The sequence below is a fragment of the Fusarium mangiferae genome, assembly GCF_900044065.1.
Source record: "Fusarium mangiferae strain MRC7560 genome assembly, contig: FMAN_scaffold011, whole genome shotgun sequence".
Taxonomy (NCBI): Eukaryota; Fungi; Ascomycota; class Sordariomycetes; order Hypocreales; family Nectriaceae; genus Fusarium; species Fusarium mangiferae.
The window spans coordinates 318,598-343,335 of record NW_024573931.1 but is presented as its reverse complement, the minus strand read 5'-3'; the positions used below and the strand labels follow the sequence as shown (position 1 = coordinate 343,335).

The 24,738-nt window shown below is 45.0% G+C and overlaps 9 protein-coding genes across 9 annotated transcripts; 3 read left to right on the top strand and 6 right to left on the bottom strand.

Moving 5' to 3' along the window:
* Nucleotides 1-1,119: 1,119 nt before the first annotated feature.
* FMAN_09903 (uncharacterized protein) lies at nucleotides 1,120-1,707 on the bottom strand (the record flags this gene model as incomplete). Its single annotated transcript, XM_041820517.1, has 1 exon — nucleotides 1,120-1,707. One exon carries the CDS (start codon nucleotides 1,705-1,707, stop codon nucleotides 1,120-1,122), a length of 588 nt encoding a protein of 195 aa, XP_041686389.1.
* A 3,405-nt stretch (nucleotides 1,708-5,112) lies between these two features.
* On the bottom strand, nucleotides 5,113-6,586 carry FMAN_09902 (uncharacterized protein; the record flags this gene model as incomplete). Its single annotated transcript, XM_041820516.1, has 3 exons — nucleotides 5,113-5,846; nucleotides 5,890-6,211; nucleotides 6,254-6,586. The coding sequence occupies 3 exons, from the start codon at nucleotides 6,584-6,586 to the stop codon at nucleotides 5,113-5,115; spliced, it is 1,389 nt and encodes a 462-aa protein (XP_041686388.1).
* A 583-nt stretch (nucleotides 6,587-7,169) lies between these two features.
* On the bottom strand, nucleotides 7,170-8,084 carry FMAN_09901 (uncharacterized protein; the record flags this gene model as incomplete). Its single annotated transcript, XM_041820515.1, has 3 exons — nucleotides 7,170-7,741; nucleotides 7,799-7,945; nucleotides 8,009-8,084. 3 exons carry the CDS (start codon nucleotides 8,082-8,084, stop codon nucleotides 7,170-7,172), a joined length of 795 nt encoding a protein of 264 aa, XP_041686387.1.
* An 817-nt stretch (nucleotides 8,085-8,901) lies between these two features.
* On the top strand, nucleotides 8,902-9,255 carry FMAN_09900 (uncharacterized protein; the record flags this gene model as incomplete). Its single annotated transcript, XM_041820514.1, has 2 exons — nucleotides 8,902-9,049; nucleotides 9,101-9,255. The coding sequence occupies 2 exons, from the start codon at nucleotides 8,902-8,904 to the stop codon at nucleotides 9,253-9,255; spliced, it is 303 nt and encodes a 100-aa protein (XP_041686386.1).
* A 444-nt stretch (nucleotides 9,256-9,699) lies between these two features.
* On the bottom strand, nucleotides 9,700-11,422 carry FMAN_09899 (uncharacterized protein; the record flags this gene model as incomplete). Its single annotated transcript, XM_041820513.1, has 6 exons — nucleotides 9,700-10,198; nucleotides 10,244-10,657; nucleotides 10,702-10,939; nucleotides 10,989-11,015; nucleotides 11,061-11,292; nucleotides 11,345-11,422. The coding sequence occupies 6 exons, from the start codon at nucleotides 11,420-11,422 to the stop codon at nucleotides 9,700-9,702; spliced, it is 1,488 nt and encodes a 495-aa protein (XP_041686385.1).
* Nucleotides 11,423-12,692: 1,270 nt separating this feature from the next.
* FMAN_09898 (uncharacterized protein) lies at nucleotides 12,693-14,021 on the top strand (the record flags this gene model as incomplete). Its single annotated transcript, XM_041820511.1, has 4 exons — nucleotides 12,693-12,900; nucleotides 12,948-12,967; nucleotides 13,011-13,594; nucleotides 13,640-14,021. 4 exons carry the CDS (start codon nucleotides 12,693-12,695, stop codon nucleotides 14,019-14,021), a joined length of 1,194 nt encoding a protein of 397 aa, XP_041686384.1.
* Nucleotides 14,022-14,354: 333 nt separating this feature from the next.
* Nucleotides 14,355-15,760, top strand: FMAN_09897 (uncharacterized protein; the record flags this gene model as incomplete). The annotated part of the gene is made up of 2 exons (XM_041820510.1): nucleotides 14,355-14,931; nucleotides 14,976-15,760. The coding sequence occupies 2 exons, from the start codon at nucleotides 14,355-14,357 to the stop codon at nucleotides 15,758-15,760; spliced, it is 1,362 nt and encodes a 453-aa protein (XP_041686383.1).
* Nucleotides 15,761-15,941: 181 nt separating this feature from the next.
* Nucleotides 15,942-17,081, bottom strand: FMAN_09896 (putative putative protein; the record flags this gene model as incomplete). Its single annotated transcript, XM_041820509.1, has 1 exon — nucleotides 15,942-17,081. One exon carries the CDS (start codon nucleotides 17,079-17,081, stop codon nucleotides 15,942-15,944), a length of 1,140 nt encoding a protein of 379 aa, XP_041686382.1.
* A 772-nt stretch (nucleotides 17,082-17,853) lies between these two features.
* FMAN_09895 (uncharacterized protein) lies at nucleotides 17,854-20,414 on the bottom strand (the record flags this gene model as incomplete). Its single annotated transcript, XM_041820508.1, has 2 exons — nucleotides 17,854-20,197; nucleotides 20,245-20,414. 2 exons carry the CDS (start codon nucleotides 20,412-20,414, stop codon nucleotides 17,854-17,856), a joined length of 2,514 nt encoding a protein of 837 aa, XP_041686381.1.
* Nucleotides 20,415-24,738: the final 4,324 nt, after the last annotated feature.

Genomic DNA, 24,738 nt, shown 5'->3' with positions numbered 1-24,738 from the left:
AATTAATATATTAAAAAATACTAATTAACTTCAAGCTTTTAAAAGTAATATATATATAATCTTTATAAAAATAAGTTTTTTAATTAAAATTAAAATAATATATTTCTATAATAACTTAATTAATAAGCTTATTAATAGCTATTAAAGTATAAAAAGCTAGTTTAAATTTAATCTTTTATTACTAAAAGTAGAAAAAGTTTTTATATAAAAAAAATATATAAACTGTAAAAAAACAACTCTTTTTAATAAAAAGATTGCTTTTTAAATACCTGCTAACTATTCCCTATTCTAGTAGAATTACAAGAACTATTAGCCCTTTATAGACCTATCTAATAGAGACTGTGCCTTCCTCTGGATTTATGTTATGCTTATTATTAAGGGATGAATCAAGATTATGTAGATCTAATGTTCTACTTTGGCTGATCTTGGTCGCCATCTAAAGCGCTCGCCTTGTCGTCTCAATGGGACTTTAAAACTCGACTATCGCACCCACTAAGTTATATCTAGCTACTAGTAGGACAGAGAGTCTATTCGAGACCTTTGCCTTGTCAAGGCGACTCTCTGGCATTATATTAACCAGTTGGTGTAGAGTCCGAATAGAGTCATCCAGATAGCCTTTCACCCCCCTTACACGATACTTGTCATCAAGGCGGTTGCCAAGGTTGAGTAGGCAAGTAGCTTTCGTGGCGAGATTGACCGACAATAGGCTGATTGCTTGCATTATGACTTCAATGGTGTTTTCAACGTCTGTAGTGTCTCCTATCGTTAACTAAACTCTAGCTATATAACTATAAATATTAATACTTATTTTAAATCTTGCTTAATAAAGCCCCTTTACTCTTAAATAAGTGGATAATGTTAGTCTGGCTATGAGTATGGTTATCCAGAAAATCGTTAACAAGACAGGCAGCATCCTCTGGAAACTGGTAATGACACGCATGGCCTGCCCCTAGGAATTCACCTACAACCGCTGCTGTCCTACACATCTGAGCCGCGACGATGTCGCACATTGTTCGAGTAAAGAAATGATCGTGTGTACCTTGAGATTCGTTAGCTTACTTACAATGCTTGTTTCCTTACAGCTATGTCACGAAAGCCCAGTCACTACAGCTGTATTATTTAGGACTTATCCCTCATAATTAAAACAGGCATCTGTAGCTCATGTAGCCTGTTAAAAGATCCATCTCCAGCATGATCAGGATTCATAAACCTGGCAAATGCTGTGAATTGTCGTCGTCCACCCTCAATGTCCACAAACGCACCGGCTCCTCCGCCCTGGTTAAAGGTTCGCTGCCAGGCTGCTTCAGCCGCCTGGCGACCCTCTGTTGAAGATGGAAAGCACCCCTCTTTAAAAGCCTTTTCCTGCTCTTCGAATGTAGCGGCGTTTCGGTAAGGCCGGAAAGGCGCTGGCGGTGGTGGTGTAATGCCCGGGCCTATACTTGGCAGAGATCCACACAAGATCAGATGGTGGACGAGATCCGGATGGTTTAAAGCTACCATTTGTGCTGTACATCCGCCCATTGAGAATGCCCAGATATCTACCTTGCTAAAGCCGAGGCTTTTCACAAACTCGGCGAGATACTCTGCTGATTCCTTGGGCGAGCTTGGAATCTGACCTCCAGATCTACCAACCCCAGGGCCATCAAACAGAATTACCTGTCGTTTCATGGCCAGGTGCTTGATAAATAACGGATCCTCGCAATCCATTGTTGCTCTAATAAACAATTTATTAGAATGCTAAAGTGTAACGGAGAGCTTGGTAAGACCTACCTAAATCCCGGAAGATGAACCAGAGGCGTACCTGTCTTAGAACCATGAATTCGAAACGCGATGGTTATGTTCTTAACTGTAATGAATTGATCGCTAGCGCTTGCAATGTCATTCATGATGCATGTTTATCGCTCTTGGTTAATTTAAGAAAATCTTGTAATTTTCAATACAGAATGATATTATAGTTCTTTCCTGTCTACTTTATATTAGGAACTTTAATGTACTTATCTTCCTAGCCGATTTAAAAATGCCTTAAAGAAGCTTTCTTATCATCAACCCGAGCTAGTATTAAATCACGCCAAAGCTTATTTTCATCCAGTTAATGCTTAGGGATCGGCGATAAAATTAAAAAGCATAAGTCCTCGCCCTTCAATTGCCTACTTTTTAGAACATTGCATAGGGCAGGCAGGTTTAAAACCGTAAGGTGGCAACACAAACGCCCTTGCGATGCAGGGCGTATGTTTGTTGACAAGCCCGAAGGGTTTAAATTGACCTTGTCGTTTAGAATCTCAGGGCTATTTATTAAAGTGACTATCTCTAGAGATTTTAATGGTCTTAAATATGCCCCTATTGTTAATACTCTGATACAGTGCTACCTACCTTTCTGCACCCAGTGCCACAAGTTCAATAATTCTTTTTATTTCATCCTTCCAACAAATTCCTAATCAACATGAAGTCTAAGGTCTACCCAGAAGATGAGAAAATACATCCCAGTATTATAGCACTAAAGAAGACGATCCCTCCCGGCTGCTTTCATCCCAGAGCCCACACATCCTGTTATTATATTCTTCGGGACTTGATGTATATTGTGATCCTTGCTTACACCGCATTGAGTTTCATACCCTCTTCACATTCTTTTCTTTCTTTTTCTTCTCTCGCCTGGACGATTTATGCCTTCACACAAGGTCTCGTCTGCACAGGTATATGGGTTCTGGGCCATGAATGTGGTCACGGAGCTCTCTTCTCTTCCCCATGCTTCAATAACCTCGTCGGGTTCATTCTGCACTCATTTCTTCTTGTGCCTTACTTCTCATGGAAGTTCACCCATCTAAGGCATCACCAGTTCACTGGGCATGCTACAAGAGATACCGCATTTGCACCACCATTACTGAAGCCGCTTGATGCTAACCCTGGTCTGACCATGAAGCTATTGAGTAGTTGCGAAGATGTACCAATCTTGCAGCTTGCTTCTCTTGTTACACATCAGCTTGTTGGGTGGCCTCTATATCTACTCTTCAATGTCTCGGCCGGTAGTGAAAGCCGCCTACGTGAAGTCTCTGCTTTCAAGTGGCTAGAGTTGTGCCATTTTAATCCCTGGGCCGCCATTTTCAGATTGAGCGAGGCACCATATGTCATCATTTCTGATATCGGCATCCTGTCGATGTTAGGTATTATATATAAAACTGTTCAGATCTTCGGGGTTTCGAAAGTTATTTTGGTCTATTTCGCACCATATCTATGGGTTAACTATTGGCTCGGTATGCTTGTCACACAATCTCTCATAGGCTTCCTAAAGTGCATAAGCTGACCCAAACCCAGTTGCCATCACCTTTTTGCAACATCATCATAAAGATGTACCGCATTACAATAACGAAGGATGGACATTTATGAAAGGGGCTCTTACGACTATTGATAGAGACCTAGGGTTCATCGGATCTCATCTGTTCCACAACATCACTAATGCATATGTTGTCCACCATCTGTTTCCGTAAGTATAATTAGAGCCTTACTGAGATGTCGAGATCTGCTCATTATTATCAATAGAAAGATACCCTTCTACAACGCACCCCGAGCTACTGCAGCCATAATACCCGTCCTGGGCGACTCATATCGGTCAGACAATACGAACTTTCACTACCAACTGTATTTTCAATTCTGCAACTTGAAATACGTCGAGCAAGATCCAGAACATCCGGGTAGAATTAGATGAGCAGCTTGACTTTGCTCATGCCGTCATGTCGGTTTTACGCCTTCTGAGACATCCAGAACCAAGGGAGCCATAGGCAATGTATTTCAACACTGGTGTCCGATGTCATTGTCAAGCATGGACCAGTCAAGACTCGATAGCTCAAAACATATCTCAGGTACTAATGAATTTGGCTCGATCTTCTCTGTCAGTAATGATCCGCTTTATTTACAACTTGCCTGTACTGTTAAAGAACTTGCTGTATTAGCCGTATTATTTCCATCTTACCACCTTAGGTAAGATGCAGTAACATTTTTTATCATAAGGCTATATTGTGATTGCGAAAAACAATACCAACAGTAAACACGTCTTAAACGACTGCCCTGAGACCCTGCAGTTAAAATAGCAATAGTCTAAGAACAGTTTAGTTAGATGGCCCTGTGGTATAGGTAATTAAAAGATTAAAACTATTATAATTCTAAACTCTTAACTATAAACTTAAGGTTAGTGGCTGCTAATGTATTTATCAATACCACTTTAGTCCTTATTGAGGTCAGGATATGTTAAGATTTACTTCGCCCTTAAGGACCTTTTCCCGAATCTGTCTAACATATACCTTCCTTATAAAGCATTACTTTTCTTTCTATTTCTATCTAACTTCCGAGCCCAGCCTTGAGAAGGCTTATAGCTATTGTGGCTTCTAAATGCACACTATTGGGCGATTGTGAGTATTAAGTAGGCAGCGCAGTCTTACTTACTAATATTTCTTTAAAAATACCTCCTTAAGAGCCAAATTCGCCACCATCCTTAAGTGGTTCTATAGCTGAGTTTTTATAAAACACTAACTGTAATAATTAACTTTCGGAATTCTCTTCCAGGCATCACCAATCATGAATTTGGCGTTAAAGAGGTTCTTTGTCCCTTTGTAAAAGGAAAAGGTCAGCTGTTTTATGATATATGGTATGGTTTCTCTCTTAGTCACTTTCTTACCTAACATAATTTGTGGACGAACCTAGAGACGGTAGGAAAGACTATCCTGTCAGGCGTAATGCCTAGTAGAGGGCCAGGCGTGACCGCGCCTGACCCTCCGGCTTTTGCAGGCTCCTGATCCAGAGGAGCCTGGAGTCACTATAAGTCCTTAATATCTTAATAAAGATCTTAAAGCTTAGCTAATATTAAGGTAATCCTTTCGATAGTCAGCACTAATATATATCAGCCGCCACGATATGTAGATATAGTTGATAGAGGAAACGGCTCTTTCCATAAATAGGCGCAAGATATAAAAGCGTATGTTTCTACCAGCTCATAGAATCCAGGGAGGCGAGTTAAAGAAGGTCAAGGCTATTTTAGTCCATAGGAAAAGCCACGCAAGTTCTGGTAGCCATCTATGCTGCCTTTCGTCTAATTGTTCTCAATGATGCTCACAGATAAACCAATCAGTCAAGTGCTTCAACAACCTCACGAGCACCTCGAATACCAGATCTAATAGCCCCTTCCATGTACCCCTTCCAAACAATAGAGGTCTCCGTTCCGATAAAGTGAATGTTCCTAAAGGGATCACGAATCGACTTGCCAGCACCAGTCAGAAGTCCAGGCGTCATCACAGGGCTAGGGCCGCCCAAAAACCAAGGATCCTTTAGCCAGTCCTTCTCGATGATGTTGACAGGTTTAGGGATCTCATCAACTACGGTACCAAAAGCGTCGTTGAACTGCTTCAGTACTGTATCTTTTCGTTCCTGTTCAGATAGCTTAGACCACTCTCGCCCAGGCTGACCGACGTGGAAGCAAGTAATGCTATACTGCTTATCCTCAGGAACGCAGGTATCACGGGTGAATGAGATGAGACCATCCATAGATGTCAGTACACCAGAAAGATTGGCATTACGCCACCAGGGTTCATCAAACACCAAGATAGACTTTGAGTAATAGCCGAGTTTAGTAGAGTCAGCAATCTCTCTCTTGGCCAGCGGAAGGTGAGGCTTAAAGTCGATTTTGGGGTAGAGGGATGTCGGAACCGAAAGGATTACTTTCTTAGAATGGTATTTGTCACCGTTCTCCGTTTTGACAGTGCATCCCTTCTTGTTTTGGATGATCTTGACCACGGGCGAGTTGAGCTTAATTTTCTTCTTGTCGAGTTTGGCAGCTAGCTTGACTGCGAACATCTCATTACCTAGTCTATTAGTTTTAGCTCATGTCAGAGACATTGGACTCACCCTGGCGATTACGCAGATATTGGCCTCCATCCTTGGTGTCGGACGATATATTTGCCAGACCAGTTCCGCTCTTGATGTAGTTGATGAGGAACAAGGCACTGAGCTCGCCCGGTTCGACACCCAGAAGATCGCGCGCTAGTATTGTCACAAGAACCTCGGCGATGCCCTCCCCGAATTCATTGCTGGCAAAGTCTAACGCTGTCATGGCGTCAAGCTTCTTGGCTTCTGGCCCGAGATGAGGATGTTCAAGGCTGGATCGATCAACATATTCTTGCAGCTTCGCCATGATTGCAAGAATCTCAGCGAGTTGCTCATCAGTAAACTTCAAGGTCAGTCGAGTCCATACAAACTGGAGTGAACTTACATTTCCAAACTGTCCATAGGGAATGGCATGCGTAGTTCCGTTCGACTGGTCGAGTGACAGTCCTTCGGTGCGCTGGACGATAAGCTCGAAGCCAAAGTCTTGAGCCAAGGCGTACATCTCTTTCTGGTTGCTGTCATTTATCCACGCAGCACCCAGATCGACCAGTCCATCGCTTTTGGGAGACGCCGGGGCAGAGAGAGTTTTGCCACCGACCCGATCATTGGCTTCGAGGACGATGTAAGAGAGGCCAGCCTTGTCGAGGTCTACAGCTGCTTGGAGGCCACTGAGGCCAGCGCCAATAACAATAACATCAACAAAAGGAGTAGGGATCATTTTAATAGCACTTTCAGTTCTGTTGAATTCGGATTGTTGAGAGATTCGGCCGCGATCTATATATGCTGAGACATATCATCTTGTCTGACGTATCGGGTTGAATCCGCGAGGTTTCCGTCGCCTCATTGAAAATGGTGGCCGCGGGATACATCTTGGCTATACCGAGTTGTCCGCGGTTCCCGAATGCGAGTGATCATCATCAGACCACGAAATCTCATGTCAGCAACTCGCTCTTTTGTCCCGTTTAGGAAGTGGATTTGCCAGTACGATAGCACCAATCAAAATAACATCCATTTCACGGGGGCCAATCATAGTAGGGGTCCAGAAAGTATGACAAACGTAACAGAACAGTTGATGGCCGAAACAAGAAATCGACATAACGTTAAAAACATGCTTATTGCACGCTATACAAAGATCTCCGAATTATTAAAGGTACACGTAGTGCATGGATCTATTAAGTGGGGGTGATGATAGTAAAGTTATACTTGTATACGGCTTGTTAATGTTTTAATAAGCGTTCTATAAGGTACCCTCAATACCTTGTCCACCACTGTTTCAGGGAAAGCACCGGAAGTCCACGGGGTCAAAGTGACTTGGGCTGTGTTTCCGTGTCGTGAGACTCACTTATCGTCAAATCCCTAACGACCCATTCATCCGGGATGTGTATTTGGCTGATATCGATATCGTTGAAAAGACTGCCGGCATCAAATAGTCCCACTGTTGATAATGGATCGTCAAAAGTTGGTATTGCCATAGGCGCCGGGCCATATCCAAAGTCTGGGGCTAGATCCCAGGTTTCTGTTGGGTTCGGGGGACCCTGTAAGAGGGTTTCTGGCAAAGAATCCAGTATTGAAGGGTTCCATGTATCAAGCACGTCGCTAGAGGTCCAGGTACTCGGTATACCAAGATTCGACGTCGAAACTGGGTCCATGGTTTCGGCTACATCGTGAGAAGGTGTTGAACTCGGGGCACAGCATGAACGAGCTGGTGTTGGGGAAGTCTCTGTAGTCCTGTCCTCAGATTCGGAAGGCGACAAGGCAGTTGACGGTGTTATACTGTTGTCTGTTGAGAGTGGCGACTGAACGCGCTTCCTATTTCTGCGATCTGTCTTGTGTGCACATTTGCAGGTTTCGCCCTCATCGCACTGGCATCGCTCTGAGACGGAACACAGTTAGTATGAACTCTGGTGAGATAGCCCAGAAGGGAGCAAACCTTGTCCAAACTCCTTTAGCATGGCCTGATGTGATGCCGATGCGCATTTGCATTTCGTATGAACAGATCGGGAGTTACGTAGGGTCCTACAGTGATTGCACTGAGAGACTGGACGTCCTTTTCTACTGACTGTGAGAAGCGGGCGGTCTGTCCATCGTGTTATCATGAGTATGTCATGGAAGGTGATCCCTGCCACCTCGTCTTACTTACCTGTATGCTGACATTTAGCGACGCGGTGGCCACGAATACAGCTTTCGCAAGCCAGCTTCTCTGCGGTGGAAGCCATGCCGAGAGAATCTTGATAAGACACAGTACAGTAAATTAGGGAAAGATAGAAGTCAGGTATAACACAGCCTTGAGAAAAGAATGAAGTGGAGATTGATTTCGTAAATGACACCTGGAAAAAGCCTACATCCGATACCGGGGATATGTAGTCAAAGGGTATACAAGATGGCCAATTATACCCATTTTTCAGAAGCCATAAACCGTAAGAAGAGGGGCTGTTCTGATATTGACCTAGTCGAGTCAGTTGCTTGCCGATATTTACTGCCCAGCTATATATTTATCTAAATGATTATTTATCAAATATAAATTTGGCATGTTCTTAAACCTCGATTAATTCACATCTATAAGTAATCTAAGCGATAATCTGCTGTTCTACTCTGTAGGTAGATCTGCTATTATTGGCGATGAAATTTCAGAGCCCTAATTGGCAAGTAGGTTGTAGGTGCGGGGTAGTAAGACACGTTGGTCACCTATCAGCTACGCCTTCAGTGCCAAAGCATACGATATTATCGTGTTCTAGACTCAACTTCTGGTATCTGTAGTATGTTGGTGTTTTTAATAGTGGCTGGCTGAATGACTGTGGACGGTTTTAGCGCTACGCTATACCAGATCAGAAATCAGCTGCATCACCTTTTTGAGGCAATATTGTCACATGGTAATTAGATTCAATAGCTCTATCAATAGCTTTATCCCAAGTTTGACATATAAATTACCCAGGCTCCCCATTATATCACTCCTATCTTCCTTTAGACTTTTCCTTCAAGTTGGCAGTTTTACAGTACCCGTTATACGTCCTCGATAAGCCTAAGCCCGCAACTATGTCAAACCTATACATACTCAATATCATCAATCAATCCGGCGAAGAAGCCGATTACTCCATTGACTGTGTGTATGAAGATATACCCCCTGTTACGATCCGGGACAGAGACAACTGGATGACGGTCTTGAACCTCAACCAGCACTACAGTGAGCACTGCGCTACTGACCTCGTATTGAATTAGCTAACCTGCCCCCAAGTTCCCATCACGGTTTCGGTGCTTCCGCAAGGCGATTCCCCATCTGTTAGTTTCGTTCTGGCTAAGAACGGACAAGGTGTAAGGGGAGACGTAGTACATAGTCCTGGGAATCAACTGACAATTGATGTTGGAAATAACATTGGAACTCCTTTGTAAGACTATCTCATGACAGTGATGGCTTAGCATATTGTCTGAATGTATTTATTTGTGTTCTTTGTGTCTGACGAGCTAGAGAACCCCTGCTGAACTGTGGACTTTTATGGAAGGAGATATTCGTTAACCTTCTCAGCAAAATGTTTTAAACCCCTCTAAAAGTGAAAATTACTATTACTTTAATATTATATATAAAGGCAAATAAAGAATAACCTCGACTACGCTTATCACTATATAACTCTTGTCTGCAACTCGACGTAGGTCATTATCTCCTATCTTACCCTGTATTGCGCTATTAGGATTGGTGCCAGGACCCCTGTTAGAAGAGTGACGCAGAGCCGACGCGAGGCGCATATTGACGGCACAGTAATTATGTGGCTCACAAGCAATTGAAACGAATGACGCATTCAATATTGGCATTCACATATCTATCAAGACTACTCTACTTTAAGCAACCTTGGAGATCTTGAATCCACCAGGCAGTCTAGTTTGGAATACTCCCTTAGGGTCATACTTCTTAGCAACCTTGCGAATGAACTCAAGATTCTTAGGTCCATAGGTAGACAGAGGATCCTGGGTAAAGTCGGCGTAGTTGAGATACTCCCAATCGACAGCAGCGCCCTGGTCAATGCTATACTGCTTCATCATCTTGCGGAAGCGAACCATACGCTCACGAGCAATTTTCTCTTGCTCGACGCCGTTGATCATCAGCTGGACCTGGAACATGACAGCGTTATCCTTCTCGCGGTCAAGACCGACGACGTTGCCGCCTCGCTCGAGGGAGTGCTTGGAGAAGATGGTAGGGATGGCCTGGAAGATGGCGTGGCAGATAAAGTCGCCGTCGGGGGATTGAGCCTTCCAGTCGCTGACGAATTGCTTGTGCAACTCTAGAGCCTTCTTGTACAAGCCGAGTTTGTTCTTGAAGGTGATGGCGAACCAGACGTTGCTAGCAATGTCAGTATAGACTTGACAGACAAGGGCTGGGACTTACCGGTATCCAGCGACAAGCTCAAGCTCAATCGTCATGTTGCGATGAGTATCCTTGCGCAGGTTGGAGGTCTCATAAGGAATCTTCCAGAACTCGTCCAAGGCCTTTGGCGCAACAGCACCAGTGGTATCCTCGTACGACACAGTGATGCCAATCTTTCCATTCTGAGGAGTATAGCTCCAGAAAGGAATGACTGATCCATCCTGATAGTTGACGATATTATCGGTCCAGTCCTTGTAGGCCTGGACGTGCGCATCGGTTGTTTCTTCGGCTGAGTAGGTGACTAGGCCACCCCAGAGGAGAGGAGCGTCGAAGGCCTGGACGTCGAAGCGGGTGACGATACCGAAGTTGGCTGAGCCGCCCTTGAGGGCCTTCCATAGATCGGCGTTGTTGTCCTTGTTGGCATTGACGATGCGTCTATGAAACATTAGTAGACGTCGTTATAGCGTGCGTGCACATACCCGTCGCCGAGGACAACCTCGAAATTGACGACCTGGTCGCAGCCAAAACCCCGACGGGCAGTATAAAAGGTATTGCCACCGCCCGTCAAGAAGCCAGCGACACCGACAGTCGAAGTGCGACCGCCTGCAGCAGTAGCACCGTATGGCTCAAGGGCGCCATAGACATCCCGCCAGATGGAACCAGCCTGGATTTGAGCAACCTTTGTGTTCTTGACATACGTGGTCTTGTTCATCAATCCTGTGCATGTTAGTTGTTTCACGTTGAACCAATCGCAGAAGCAACTCACCCATGTCAATAGTGACACCATCGTTGACTGCACGCAATTAGACAAACTCAATCAAGCGAGGACCAAACTCACTGTTATTCGCCGCCCAAACGGTGTGTCCACCGCTTCGAATCGCGAAATTACACTTCGTGTCAGATGTCAAGGTCTTGATAATCGTAGATACATCCTTGGCACTCTCGGGCTGAACGATGCAGTAGGGCTCCAGCTGCGACGACACGGAAAAGTACGACTCAGTGCGGGTCTTGTAGCCGTTACTATTGGGGTAGTAGACGTGCTTCAGACCCTTTGCTTCAAGTGAGGCACACTGAAACACGAGAGGTCAGTGACATTTTCTCAATGTGACAGAAATAGCTTACGCAAGTCTCCATTGCTACGGCGGGTGAAGCAGCGAGGAGGGCTGATGCCCAAGCCAAGACTGAGGCGCTCGTCTTCATGATTGCGATGAAACGGGCTTATGGGATGTCACCTTGAGGGGGAGAGAAGATCTGAGAGGACAAGTCTGTGCGGGAACTTGGGTACCTTTTGTTGATGGGCAAGATCGTCTTGTGCAGAAGCGGCTGAGGAAGCGGCTGGTTCGTGGACCCTGGTTCATGGGGGAAAATCACGCAGATGGAGTCGAATGCTTGGGGGAAGGGGGGAATGCGATTGGTTCGTCAGATGGGCTGGAGGTTGGATTTGGTAAGGGATTCATGGCATTACTCGATTATGCATGTTGGCTGATCCTGCATAGATGATCTTGATCGTTTTCGGCCATGACCCCGGGATTAACATGGTTCATCCATAGGTGAGCAGGCAGACGGGCAAGGTAACGGCAGGGCATCTGCTAGACAGTATGAATAACAGTACAAGACGGAACCAGTTGGTAGAGGTTATCTGATCGACAATGCTTTGATGTCTTCACAATAGTCACCACTTCATCTCTGTCTGTCTAGATTGACGAGATGTCAGTGCTAAATCAAGCTTAAGCTCAATCGATGTCATGCTCGACCCTAAAGCTAGCTCCAAGTCTGCGCCGACAGTGGATTAACGACATTCTAAATAGATACGACCCAAAGTCTCGGTGAACTCGAGGTCAAGGTTTTCAGGGGAACCATTGTTCCCTCAATCAGCGGCACATGCATTCTGCAACCCTCAGGGGATATAGCCCAGCGTTACATCGGCAGTTGGGGCTGACGGCTCGTAAGCAACCGTAAAAGGCGGGGATTATGACGATCGCTTGATCTCGAGTCATGACCCTTGTTCACAGCCCGTTACAGCGCGGAATTACCGTGTGAACAGACCAGCCAAGACCTGTATTTTGCGGGACGTTAAACTGGCCGACCAAATCAATTTCTACGAGTCTAGACTTGTTGTGGAAGGCCGGCATAACTAACCCTCTCTACCCGAACGGCCCGTCAAGTTTGACGTTTTATTTTTCCCTCTAATTTCGCCTGACGTTTCCCCAATAATTAAGGTTCAACCCCAGTAACTTTCTCTGTCGTCTCTTCTCTCACAAATTCCGTAGGGAATATGCCCCTTTGCGTAGTGATCATCAATTCACCTTCACTGTATATCAGTAGACGATGTGACTTGAAAGATTTGCACGACTTGATGCCCAAATGACACCTAACGATTTTGCGTCTCATTATTTTCCATTTCATGCCGTCATGTCGTTCTGAGTTGCACTACGAGAATTAACTCTCGGCTTATTGAAAGTCTGTTACAATGTCGTTTCCTGTCGTCGATGGTGTCGAGGTTGCGGTGCCGCCTCCGTCGGGGTACAGAGTTGACTTTGAGAACCCGCTGACTGATGCGTCGATGGTGAGGAATGCGTATTGGATTTTTGGGCTGGAGTTTGCGATAGCGACGGCGTTTTTGGGGCAGCGGATGTATACGAATGCAGTGATTTTGCGAAAATTCTTGATTGACGACTGTGAGTTCATCATGCTCTTTGCTCGGAATTACGCTAATTGATTACAGATTTAATTCTTTTCGCTTGGGTACGAGAACGACCTGCTTCAATGACGTTTACTAACCATCTAGGTCCTTTCCATTGCGGCTCAATCATGTCTTCTCAATGCATACAGTCGCAAACTACTCGGCGTCCACGCATGGGAGATGCCAATCGACAGCAACACCCAAGCTAACCTGCTGGTCATGTGTACAACACTGACATACATCCCGACGACTATCCTCTCCAAGCTGACGCTCTGCTTCTTCTACTACCGCCTCTCGCCGTCTCTATGGTACCAATACTCAGTCTACTTCACCGGCTTCCTCTGCAGTGCTAGTCTCGTCGGCATCTGGTTCAGTGTTTTGTTTGCCTGCAAGCCTATCGCTGCGGGATGGGATGTGAGGATGTCGGTTGGAGCTACTTGCATCAATCGTCCTCCCATCTACATCACCCAGGCTGCCTTTGGTTGCATCACTGATGTCATGCTGCTGGTGTTGCCTATTCCCACTGTTATCGGTCTACAAATGTCTACTCGACAAAAGCTTGGTCTCGTTGGTCTCTTTGCTATCGGTTCCATTACTCTCATCACATCCATTGTCCGACTGGTTCTTCTTCTGCCGAGCTTGTCAAATCCCGACCAGAGTTGGTCACTGGCAGAAGGTTGCCTCTGGGTGTAAGTCCCCAACCCTTTTTCGAATAACTCATCTAACACAAACAGCATCATTGAAGCCAATCTACTCATTATGTGCGGCTCCCTCCCAACCCTTCGCGTCTTTCTCAAGAACGTCGCCCCTCGAGTCCTTGGCGACAAGAGCACCCGCAAAGGCAGCGAAGAGCAAAGTGGAAGCGCCAACTTTGGCCTCCATACTTTTGGCGGTTCAAATGGTCCGCGACGCAAGTTTGATACGCTCGTGGAGCTGGAACATGATACTCACTTCAATAGAGTGAGCTTGCGCCCTGAAGGGATGGGTAAGACGGACGTAAACATCTACAGTGGACGGTCGGATGAGTCTTTGGAGAATAACCCCACTGGGGATAATGATAGCGAGGACGGGATACTGCAGACACGTACTACGACTGTTCAGTATACGAATATGTAGCCTATGTTGAAAAGTAATCGTAATTGAATTGGACCCCATTCATCGGCATATTTTACTTTTCAGTCAAAAGCAAGACTTTAGGCAACATAAGGGCAACGATTACTGCCCGTGTGTATTGGGGTTCTTTGTCTTTGTGTCTTGAGGCTGAAACCTCTGTTAGACTCTCAAGCTTATCATTAAGTTAGGCCCGTACTGATTAGGCTTATCTAAAGTGGACACTTTATCTTATCTGTTGGCGGGTCAACCTTAGATTGGCGACCTGAAGTTGATCAGCAGCTGAAACTCATATTAACTAAAGTTCACAGTACAACCGCAGTATAATCATCAGTCAACATGTCAAACACGCGCATTCAGATCGACCCTGAGGGCGACACTCTCATAATTCTACCAGTCAAGCCTGCTTCTACTGAATCTGAGACCCCAGACTCCCCCACCGAGAAACATTACCTCTGCTCCAAGAAGCATCTAACCCTTGCCTGCCGGCGGGCAGCAAAACTCTTCTCAAGCCAATTCAAAGAAGCCTCAGCCGAGCCAGACGGCTTATATCACTGGAAATTCGAGGGCATCTTCAACGCCGAAGCATTCGAGCTCGTTCTGAGGATCATCCATGGCAAAACACGTGATGTCCCCCGCAGTGTCAAGCTGGATCTATTAGCCGACATCGCGACGATCGTTGACGATCTGGAGTGCTACGAGGCTGTAGCGTTTTTCAGCACAAACTGGCTCTTTGGGTGGACCGTTGAATGGCTTAGCACTGAACAGTTGAGGGACAAGCGATTGGCTCAGGTGATCCTTGCATCCTTTGTCTTTGAGCACGAATCGCTTTTTCAGACCTACACAAAAATGGCCATAAGACACAATATCGATGTCACATCGACTTATGATCTGCCTATCCGGGCAGATGTTTCTGGTATGTTGGCTAGTACAAGTACATGACCGCAACTGACGTTGAAGACAAAATTGAAAGCACCAGAATCGAAATTTTGCAGCGTCTTGTTGATGGGTTGGAGGGCCTTCAGACCAAGATCCTCGCAGACAAGGTGGGCTGCAATGAAGCATGCCGAGCCATGCTTCTGGGGAGTTTGTTGCAAGGAATGAAGAAGTCGGGGATATACCCCTGCCCGCCATCGCCTTTCCCTAAGCTATCCCTCGACGTTGTACTCGCATCGCTGGTGAACGTGCAGTCGCCAGCCTATTTCGGACCGCAAAACCAAGGGCCTCTCCTGAATTATTCCGGCAGATGGAACCTTGATCCCACATCTGCGAGCGTCGTGTCAGGGGGTCTTCTCGGATATCAATCTGGTCTTGTTCAGGGACAGCCAAAGCCTGCACCAGCTGGGACCAATACTTTCTCTGCATCAACACCTCAGCAAACTGCCGGCGCCGGTGGGACTACTCAGCCCTCCGGTGGTCTATTTGGTAATAGAAATGCGCCTCAAAACACCAATACTCGACCGCCGTTCAATTTTGGGCGTCCCTCTTCTGGTGATATCCCTGGTACATCTTCTGTGTCTCAGAACACCAGCAGTCCTCAACCATTTTCTCAATCTGGAACTAAAGGTTTATTTGGCAACAGTGGTTCTAATACTCAGATCACTCCCTTGACGGCAGAGAGCCCAGACCAGCCTCAAACTATCGTGAGGCATCACTGCCGTTTGAAGGACCTTATTGAACCCTTGTTAGTGGCAGCTGAAAAGGAAATTACAGGACTGAAACTTGCAGACTTCCCTCGACCGTAGTGAGAGAATAGCCATGCAAAGAGTTTAGCCTGCAGCACATGATGGGTTCTGACTACACGAACCTTTTTTAGTTTCTCTACTGTTCCAACAAAGATGGGGTGAATTGTGCCTACAAGCTTATGTTAATGCGTCTACTTCTGTCTTAAAAGATAAGCATAAATCATTAAATAGCTATCCAAGTTTACGTAAAAGCAGCCCCATCCCTGCCAAGGGCCCAATCAACCAAAAGCTCAGGATTATCTTCAATCTCCTCTCTACAAACCATTAACCTCTTCCATTTTTCTTCAATAGCATCAGATCGACGAACCCATTTGTCGTAAAGACCATCAAGAACCCGATACTGCGGATTCTCGGCATCGCTCTCTTTCGCCCGGTCCAAGAGATCTTTCCATTGCCTGCGACGGGTGTTGACAAGGTCAAGATCCTCACGGGTCAAGCCCGAATCTACACCTAGGATAATCCTCGGCGTCTGCTCAAGGAGGACTCCCCATTCCTCCGCCTCGGCTAGTGGAAGGTGGTAGACCGGCGTGTAGTACTGGGTGTTGAGATGGTGAAATAGCTGTGATACATAGAGACTAAGTCTCTTGTCGAGGAGAGCCAAAATCCATTTCTTCAAAGTTTTGGCAAGTTGTCCACGGCCTCTGGTGTTAGCAAGGCACTTGTTGCAGAAGTTCTTGTCATGCTCCTTTCCCGGTAACTCTGCTTCCTCAGCTATACCATTTCTCCATCCCCAACGGTGTCCTTCCAGGCGAAAAGACCGGATCTCTTGCCAGCGCTCGCATCTGCTGCATCGAGTCATGTACATGGAATACAGCCACATACCGACGCTAGGATTTCTGGCGAGCCGCTGCTCGCTTTTCAGCGTACTCAAAAATCCTGGGAAATTGCGATCCAGGTCTGACTGGAAACCGACTCGCCGACTCGGGACCACGGGAAAGGTTTGGCTGCCACGATCGCGAACAAACCGATAAGACAAGAATCCTTTGCGGAATCTACACTCAATGCAATTTCGAAGGTACCTCTTCTTACCGCAGTCGTTGTTCTCAATCAGCAGAGCAATTTTGTCAAACAACTCCAGTTGTTCGTTGTCGTCCATATCGTGAAATTCTTTCTCAAACAGCTTTTCAAACCCAGCCAAAACGGTCACGTCTAAAATGTCCAAATGTTCAGCTGGATCTCCTTCGACATCACACATGATGCCCTTTGTCACCGCGAAAGAGTAAAGGTCCCGTCTCCTTTTCTCCAGACGATGTTCATCAGTGCCCCGCATCAGTCGATCCTGAGGCCGCCAGTGGGGGCGGGGTTCCCAGGTCGCAATCATGCGTGCGGCATTCGACTTCGGGCGAGGTTTTCGGTAGCTCAATCGCAGTAGCGACTGGTTATCGAAGCATTTGTTGGAAAGAAGACGCAGACAATCGGCGCAAGCCCAACGCATTGATTCCCACGCTTCATCTCGCCAACTAGGCTCCAATTTGCTGTCTCGTGATCGAAAGGTGAGGGTCGGACCACCGTGCTCATTGGACAACTCGAGTTGAAGAACACGCTCTACTAGATGTTTCTTTTGCGGGTTTATAAGACGTCTGAAGTGTCTGCTGGATTGACTTAATGAAATGAGGCCGACAGGATCGAGGAGACGGATAATCTGACATTGGATCTCGTTTGGGAAGTCGGCAGATATGGCGATAAAGCGAATATGTGACTAACCAACTCAGAAGGTGGAACACGTAACTCAGTAGACTGGAGGCCTTTAATTTTTAATGTGAAGGGTGTTACAGATCTAGGGCTGTCAGCTTTATTCGACAATGAGTTATATAATGAACATATTACTAAACGTGGATAGCTGACTAAGGTTCCTTTAATGGCCGGCTTTAATTCAAGAAACCAACAAGGTATAAGCAGAGGGGCGGTCACGAATATCCTACATTAACTTATTACTAAAAGTAAAGCTCTTTTAAGGTAATGTGTTAAGAGATTGAATAAATATATATACAATTAAGAATGTAATCTAGATGAATGTGGGTAAGAGTCTAATTGTCAGACCAAATATATGCAAATTGAATAGCACAGTGACATTTCGGACAGTCAAAACACCATTAAGGATTAGTGCATCCCCTTCCTGCCGAGACTTCCGTTCCGAATGGCTCGAAAGAATTCGAGTTGTCGCACGGTACAGGATATAATAGTGCATCGGAAATCGGACCATCAGGACCAGTCACGTTAAGGCCGAGGGAGGCTGGGCCAGCGGCATTGGCGTATATAAGTCGAATGGGGTAGTACGTTTGAGGTTGGAGGGTCGTAGTGAACTTGACGTTGCCCGGGCCTCCATTATAACTGGCGTACGATTGATTGTTGCTCTTCTGGAAGTCGCCGCAAGCCGTGTTTCCAAACCAAGCGAGAGCAATATCATCAGCGTTAGTGATCTCGAAAGAGAAGCTTCCGCCCTGACACGTATACACAAACGCGGCATACTCGAATGATACAAAGTTGCCGTCCGCACCACCGATGTCAGAGAAGCTGGTCACTATTTGTTGACTCAGAGGTCTGTTCGTCTTGTAATATGTTGTGTTGAACCTCTCGTTGAAGTCTTCGGTGTTACCCCCAAATGGTTCCGGGTAGGTTGCTCGTCTTATACCGTTAGAGCAAGTGGGCTGAGCACACTGGGTTGTGGTACTGCTTGATGAAGCAGTAGAGGAAGTAGTAGATGAAATGGTAGAGGAAGTAGTCGAGGTAATAATAGAGGAAGCAGTAGAGGAAGTAGTAGAGGAAGCACTAGAAGAAGCACTCGATGAAGCACTTAAGGAAGCACTTGAGCTTGAGGAAGCACTCAAGCTTGACGAAACGCTTGAGGAAGCACTCAAGCTTGACGAAACGCTTGAGAAAGCACTTGAGCTTGACGAAGCACTCAAGCTTGACGAAGCGCTTGAGGAAGCACTTGAGCTTGAGGAAGCAGTTAAGGAAATGCTTAGGGAAGCACTTAAGGAAGCACTTAAGCTTGAGGAAGCAGTTAAAGAAGCACTTGAGCTTAAGGGAGTAGTTGAGGAAGCACTTAAGCTTGAGGAAGCAGTTAAAGAAGCACCTGAGCTTGAGGGAGCAGTTGAGGAAGCACTTAAGCTTGAGGAAGCGCTTAAGGAAGCACTTGAGCTTGAGGAAGGACTGGGTCTTGAGGAAGTAGTAGAGGAAAAAGTAGAGGAAGTAAGGGAATAAGTGGAGGAAACAGTAACAGTAGTACGTAGAGTGACAGGAGGGGTGACCCGGGTAATAACTGTTGTAGTTCCTCCACTTGTGGCTGGAAGGGTTGTTAAACCAGTCGTCGAATCAGTTAAGGTCCGTGTAGTCAAGCCACCCGATGGTGGTGGAGTCTTGAGCGTGATGACTGTAGTTGTGCCACCGCTAGTAGCAGGGAGAGTGGTAAGGCCAGTGGTTGATGCTGTAGAAGTAACAGTTGTCAATCTTCCAGTTGGGGTAGGCACGAAGGTAACCACAGTGGTAGTACCACCAGCAGAGTGAGGTAGTGTAATTAAACCCGTCGTGGAAGCAAATGATGTAACAGTTGTCAGCCCTCCTGGAGTGGATGCTGGGACCTTAGTTAGTCGGACTGTGGTAGTGCATGCCTTGGAACACCCGGCGGTGGGGACGATAGTTTCCGTCCCCGGTTTGAGCCCAGTCGTAGTCAAGGTAACGATAGTGCCAGGGGTCTCAGTTACAATAACTGTGCCGGTACAGAACGTACATCCCGGCGACGGAGGGATAGTTGTCGTTCCCGGTGTCGAGCCGGTCTCAGTGAGGGTTGTGAACTCAACTGGAGGAATAATAACTGTCGCCGTGCAGTAGTGGCATTTAGATGGTGGAGGTATAAGAGTTGTAGCTGGGACCTTGCCAGTTACAGTGACGGTCGTAGGCCCAGGGCAAGTGATCACCGTTGATCTTCCACCGCTCGAGGCCGGAGGAACAGTAGTGACATAGGCAGTCGGTCCGTGCTCGGTGACAGTGACGCAGTCGGTACACTGAGACCCAGGGCATGTGACGACCGTGGTCTTTCCACCTTCAGAAGTCGGAGGAATGGTACTGACATACGCAGTAGGTCCAGTTTTGGTGACAGTGACACAGTCAACACAATAAGGAGACCCAGGACAGGTAACTACAGTGGTCTTGCCACCTTCGGAAGCAGGAGGGATAGTACTGACATATGCACTAGGACCTTCCTTGGTGATAGTGACACAGTCAGCGCAGGGAGGGAGTACGCCAACCATGACTGTTGAGGGTCCTCCTTTGGGACCAGGAACCGTAGTGTAAAACGTGGAAGCGACAGTAGTTGTAACGGTAACACAACCATCACAAGGGGGGTAACCAGGCCGACCGGGAATATTAGGCATGCCTGACGCATTGGGCTGGCCAGGCTGGCTCGAGGCCTGAGACGCCGGGTACTTGGTGTAAGTCCTGAGATCATGTTAGACGATGCAAACTACAATGCAGCTCATCCTTACCGAGTGAGTGTTGAGGTTAAAGTCTTTCCATTGCAGAGAATCTCGACGGGCTGCAGCATGACTACCGCGGATCCATCAGCCGGGTCGCATACCTGGGGGCCTGGAGCTGCCAAAGTCCCGCCCATCAGGCCCAAGGCCGCACCCCATTCGAAAAACGAGAGTGGATGCATGACTTGGGAATCAAGTTAGGCAGGATTAAACGAGACACAGTGATCCAATGAGGTGAAGTAAGAAACAAAAGAGTGAATGGATTAGTTTGATCCTTGAGTAATTCTGCAGCGGATACTTGTATTAGATAGATGTAAAATCACTTGCAAGTTACTTATGAGTCAACCAAACAGCCCGAGCTCGGAAAAACAACATACCTAGTTTTGACAATACCCCGTTCAAGGGGCAATGCTATCAAACAGGCTTTACCATCCCTAGTTCACGAGGGATTTCCTAGCCTCATTGTAGCTAGATAGGAATAGTAGCATTTAGGTTAGGAACCTTAGCCTACGTTAACTCTAGAATATGCCTCCTGCAATAGGTTAGTTATTGCATGACGCTTCTGCCTACTTTCTGATTAGTGATAAATTCGGTAATCATATTAAACTACATCCCTGGACTAAAGGGATAGCCTAAACTTTATAGCTTCAGGGATAATTACTGGTAACCCTGGCATGAAATTACCCAAAATGGTTGATGGTGCTCCACTCAAAACTGATTTGACCCAAATTCTGTCCGTAGGCACTAGGATTCACGTCCCGGTTGGAAAGACCGACTGTATTCGTAATGCCTGACGCATTCGGAGTCTATCCTTGGATGGATTTTCTGGGTTGACTATGGCTGGTTGCCAATTTGATGAAGTGTCGGATTTCAAAGGAATATAACCAGGTGACCAGTCGGTGCCCCCTGAAGTTTGTAGTAGGCCCATAATACGCCAGCGGCGCATGAAAAGGAAAAGCTGGCGCAGTTGCAAATGTTACAATCGTGGCTGTGCCTGAACCGGAGGCAAGTAACCTAGTGAGACCTGTAGAAATGGCGGTCGGGGTGATAGTAATGGTGACTCGAATGACATATGTGACGACAGTTGTAGTTCCACCACTAGTAGCTGGAAGGGTAGTCATAGCAGTAGCAGCACCCTCCGTGGTGAGAGTGGTAAGACCGCCTGCAGAGCTTGTTGAAGAGGGCGCCACATTGCTTGGTGAAGAGCTAGACGAGCTTGAAAGAGCAACTGATGAGCTTGAAAAGCTTGAGGGAGCCGTCAAAGAAGATGTAGTAACCAATGTGACGATAGTAGTTGTGCCACTGTGGGTTGCAGGTAGCGTTATTATACCTGTAGTTAATGCAGTTAAAGTTAAGACTATCAGTCCCCCAGCTAGGTCACATAAGTGATACCAGTAGTGGTTCCTCTGCTAGTCGCAGGCAGGGTAACGAGACTAGTAGTGGAACCAGTTAGCATTAAGGTGGTAAGTCCCCTAGCTAGCGCTACATAAGTGATAACGGTAGTGGTATTCCGTGAAGTTCTAGGCAAGATCATTAGACCTGTAGTAGAAACAGTAGATATCTAAGTAATAAGACCACTATCTAGTATAATAAAGTTGATAACAGTAGTGGTACCGCCAGAAGTTGCAACTAAGGTTATAAGACCAGGAGTAGAGGTAGTTAAGGTCTAAGTTGTAATACCACCTGCAAGATTTGTTACAGAGAGCGCCAAAAAGGGCATGACAGTTCTAGTGACCCCACTGGTAGCAGGTGAAGCAGTGAGACAGGCGGTAGAAGTAGTTGACATCGCGGTTATTAGGCCAACCCAGATGCTATAGCTATGACAGCGACACGGACTATATTGGTCAGGTTTTTGAAGATAGACAGGCGAATAAATATGTAGTTGTAGTACCCGAGATAAGTCCAGTAACGTAGTAGTAACCACAGTTACAGGTCCAGGAGGAATTATACTGTTACTCGAGGTGCTCTGAGATTGGGATCCACTTGTCGATGTGCTTTGAACATACGTAATGACAGTTGTGGTACCGCCTGATGTAGCAGGGAGGGCTGTGGGACTAGTAGTTGATCCTGTAGATGTTAGAGTGATAGCTGCTCCAGACTGGGGGAGAGTCGTGTGGATAATGACCGTAGAGCGACCTCCTGAAGGGCCAGGACGAACTGTTGTGAGGCCTGTAGTTGAGGCTGTTGAGGTGACTGTAACATAACTGCCAGATGGGGGGTTGTATAGGTAATTACAGTAGAAGGACCCCCTAAAGGACCGGGAGGTACTGTAGTCAAGCCAGTACTTAATGCAGTTAATATAATTATAGTGTAATTACCTAAAGATAAATTCATCTAGTAAGAGGCTAATGCAGTAGCTATAATATAAATTATTTAAGTATATCTCTTAAGAGTAAGATACCCTATAATAGCTAATATTATAAAGTTTATATTTAATATATTCTTAAAAATTACTTTATTATTATAGTTATTATTTTTAATTAATAATATTTAATAAAATTAAATATTACCTAAAAGTTAAAATATAAATTAAAGTAAGGTTTTTAAATAATAAGTATTTAAGCTTTTAAGAGGTTTTTAGTAATAAAGCTATAATAATAATTAATTATTAAAGTATTATTCTTTTTAAGAAAATAAAAATAATTAATATAAGTTTAATATATTAATTTTTATACTTTACTTTATTAATTAGTTTTTAATTTACTATTATATAATAATAGAAATAAGTATTAAACTTTTATACTATTTTAGCCCTTAAGTATAAGATTATTAAAGAAAGGAAATTATATTATACTTTAAATTATTATATTATATACACGTTATAAACTTCTCTATATAGGCTAATTAATTAAAAAAGGATAAATACTTATAGAACTAATAGTAGCCTTATATTATAATGCCTATATAAGACTATTTTAAATATATAAAAGATATTTATTAATACTTTTATAAAACTCAACTTACTAGCTATTTAAAGTACCTTTTTATATTAATAAATATATATATATATATTACTTAATTATAAAAGATAAAAGAAGTACTTTAAGTATATTATAAATATAAGCTTAATATAAATTAATTAACTTATTAAGTAATATTATTATTATTATAATTTAATATTTTTAGTTTAAATTATTACTTTTTTATTAATATTTAAAAATTAAAAATAATTAATTAAATAAAAAGTTAAATATAAAAGAGAAAAGTATATTATATACTTATTTATATAATATACTTATTAATTATATTATATTATATAAAAAAATAAAGATAAATAAACAGCCTTTTAGTAAATTTATAATAAAATTATAAAGTATATATACAGATAAGAAGATAATATAGTAATCTAAAAAAGGATACCTTTAAGGAGGTAGATATAAAGGTCCTAATAAGATTTGCTTAGTAGAAACATTACTGATACCACCCTTTGTGTAAAACTGCATTAACAGTCTAACTGTAGCCTAAAAACCGAGCTTTACGTCTCTCTCTGGCAACTATTAGATATAAGCCAAGTAGACCAGCAACCCGCCCTGCAGTACCACTAAGAACAGTGGCGATCAAGCTCTTTTTATAATCACTGCTAGAATTCCCTCCACCTCCTGACGTTGTAAAATACTAGGCTGTACAACCATGAACAAGTTGATTGTACGTGACTGGCTGGGTTGAATTTACAACAACATCGCCAAATGGATCTATGATCGTGAGACCATAGCTTCCACCCGATTGTGCATTGATGACAATAATCCTAAAAGGAATGGTTTGACAGGCGTTTGAAATGAGCGTAGTGGTAAATCTACCAGATCCTTTTTCATAAGCAGAACTAGCCGTGAGGAGGGTATTGGTGTTATCATAACCAGAAGCTGCTTGAGGCCCCAGCCACAGTGCTGCAGCATCATCAACCGTATCGAATTGGAAGGTGTATTGCCCAGTAGCACGGGGGTAAAAGCTGCCATGGAAATCCCATGAAGAGTATTCGGATGTTGAGACTCCCAAGCTTACTCCATTGTATGTCGGATTTTGTCCCTGCGCGGGAAAGCCGGTGACGTACGTTACTCCAGATACGTTTGGAACATAACCTTGTTCAGCGAGCTGGAGTTGCTTGAGACGATATGGGCCGTTGGCACTGGTATCATTGTTATATGGGATGAGTCCAGGTGATATGTCGTTGGTCGAAGATTGCTGGAGCTTATAGTAGTCCCTAGCCAATCCAGGTGTGCATGACGGAGACGGGCAAGAGGAAGCTGATGTGGTGCTAGAGGCTGATGTGGTGCTGGAAGCTGATGTGGTGCTGGAAGCTGATGTGGTGCTAGAGGTTGATATGGTGCTGGAAGCTGATGCGCTGCTAGAGGCTGATGTGCTGCTAGAGGTTGATGCGCTGCTGGAAGCTGATGCGCTGCTAGAGGCTGATGCGCTGCTAGAGGCTGATGCGCTGCTGGAAGCTGATGTGCTGCTAGGCAAGAGATCAAGAGTAACAACAGTGGTTGTGCCTCCACTAGTAGCTGGAAG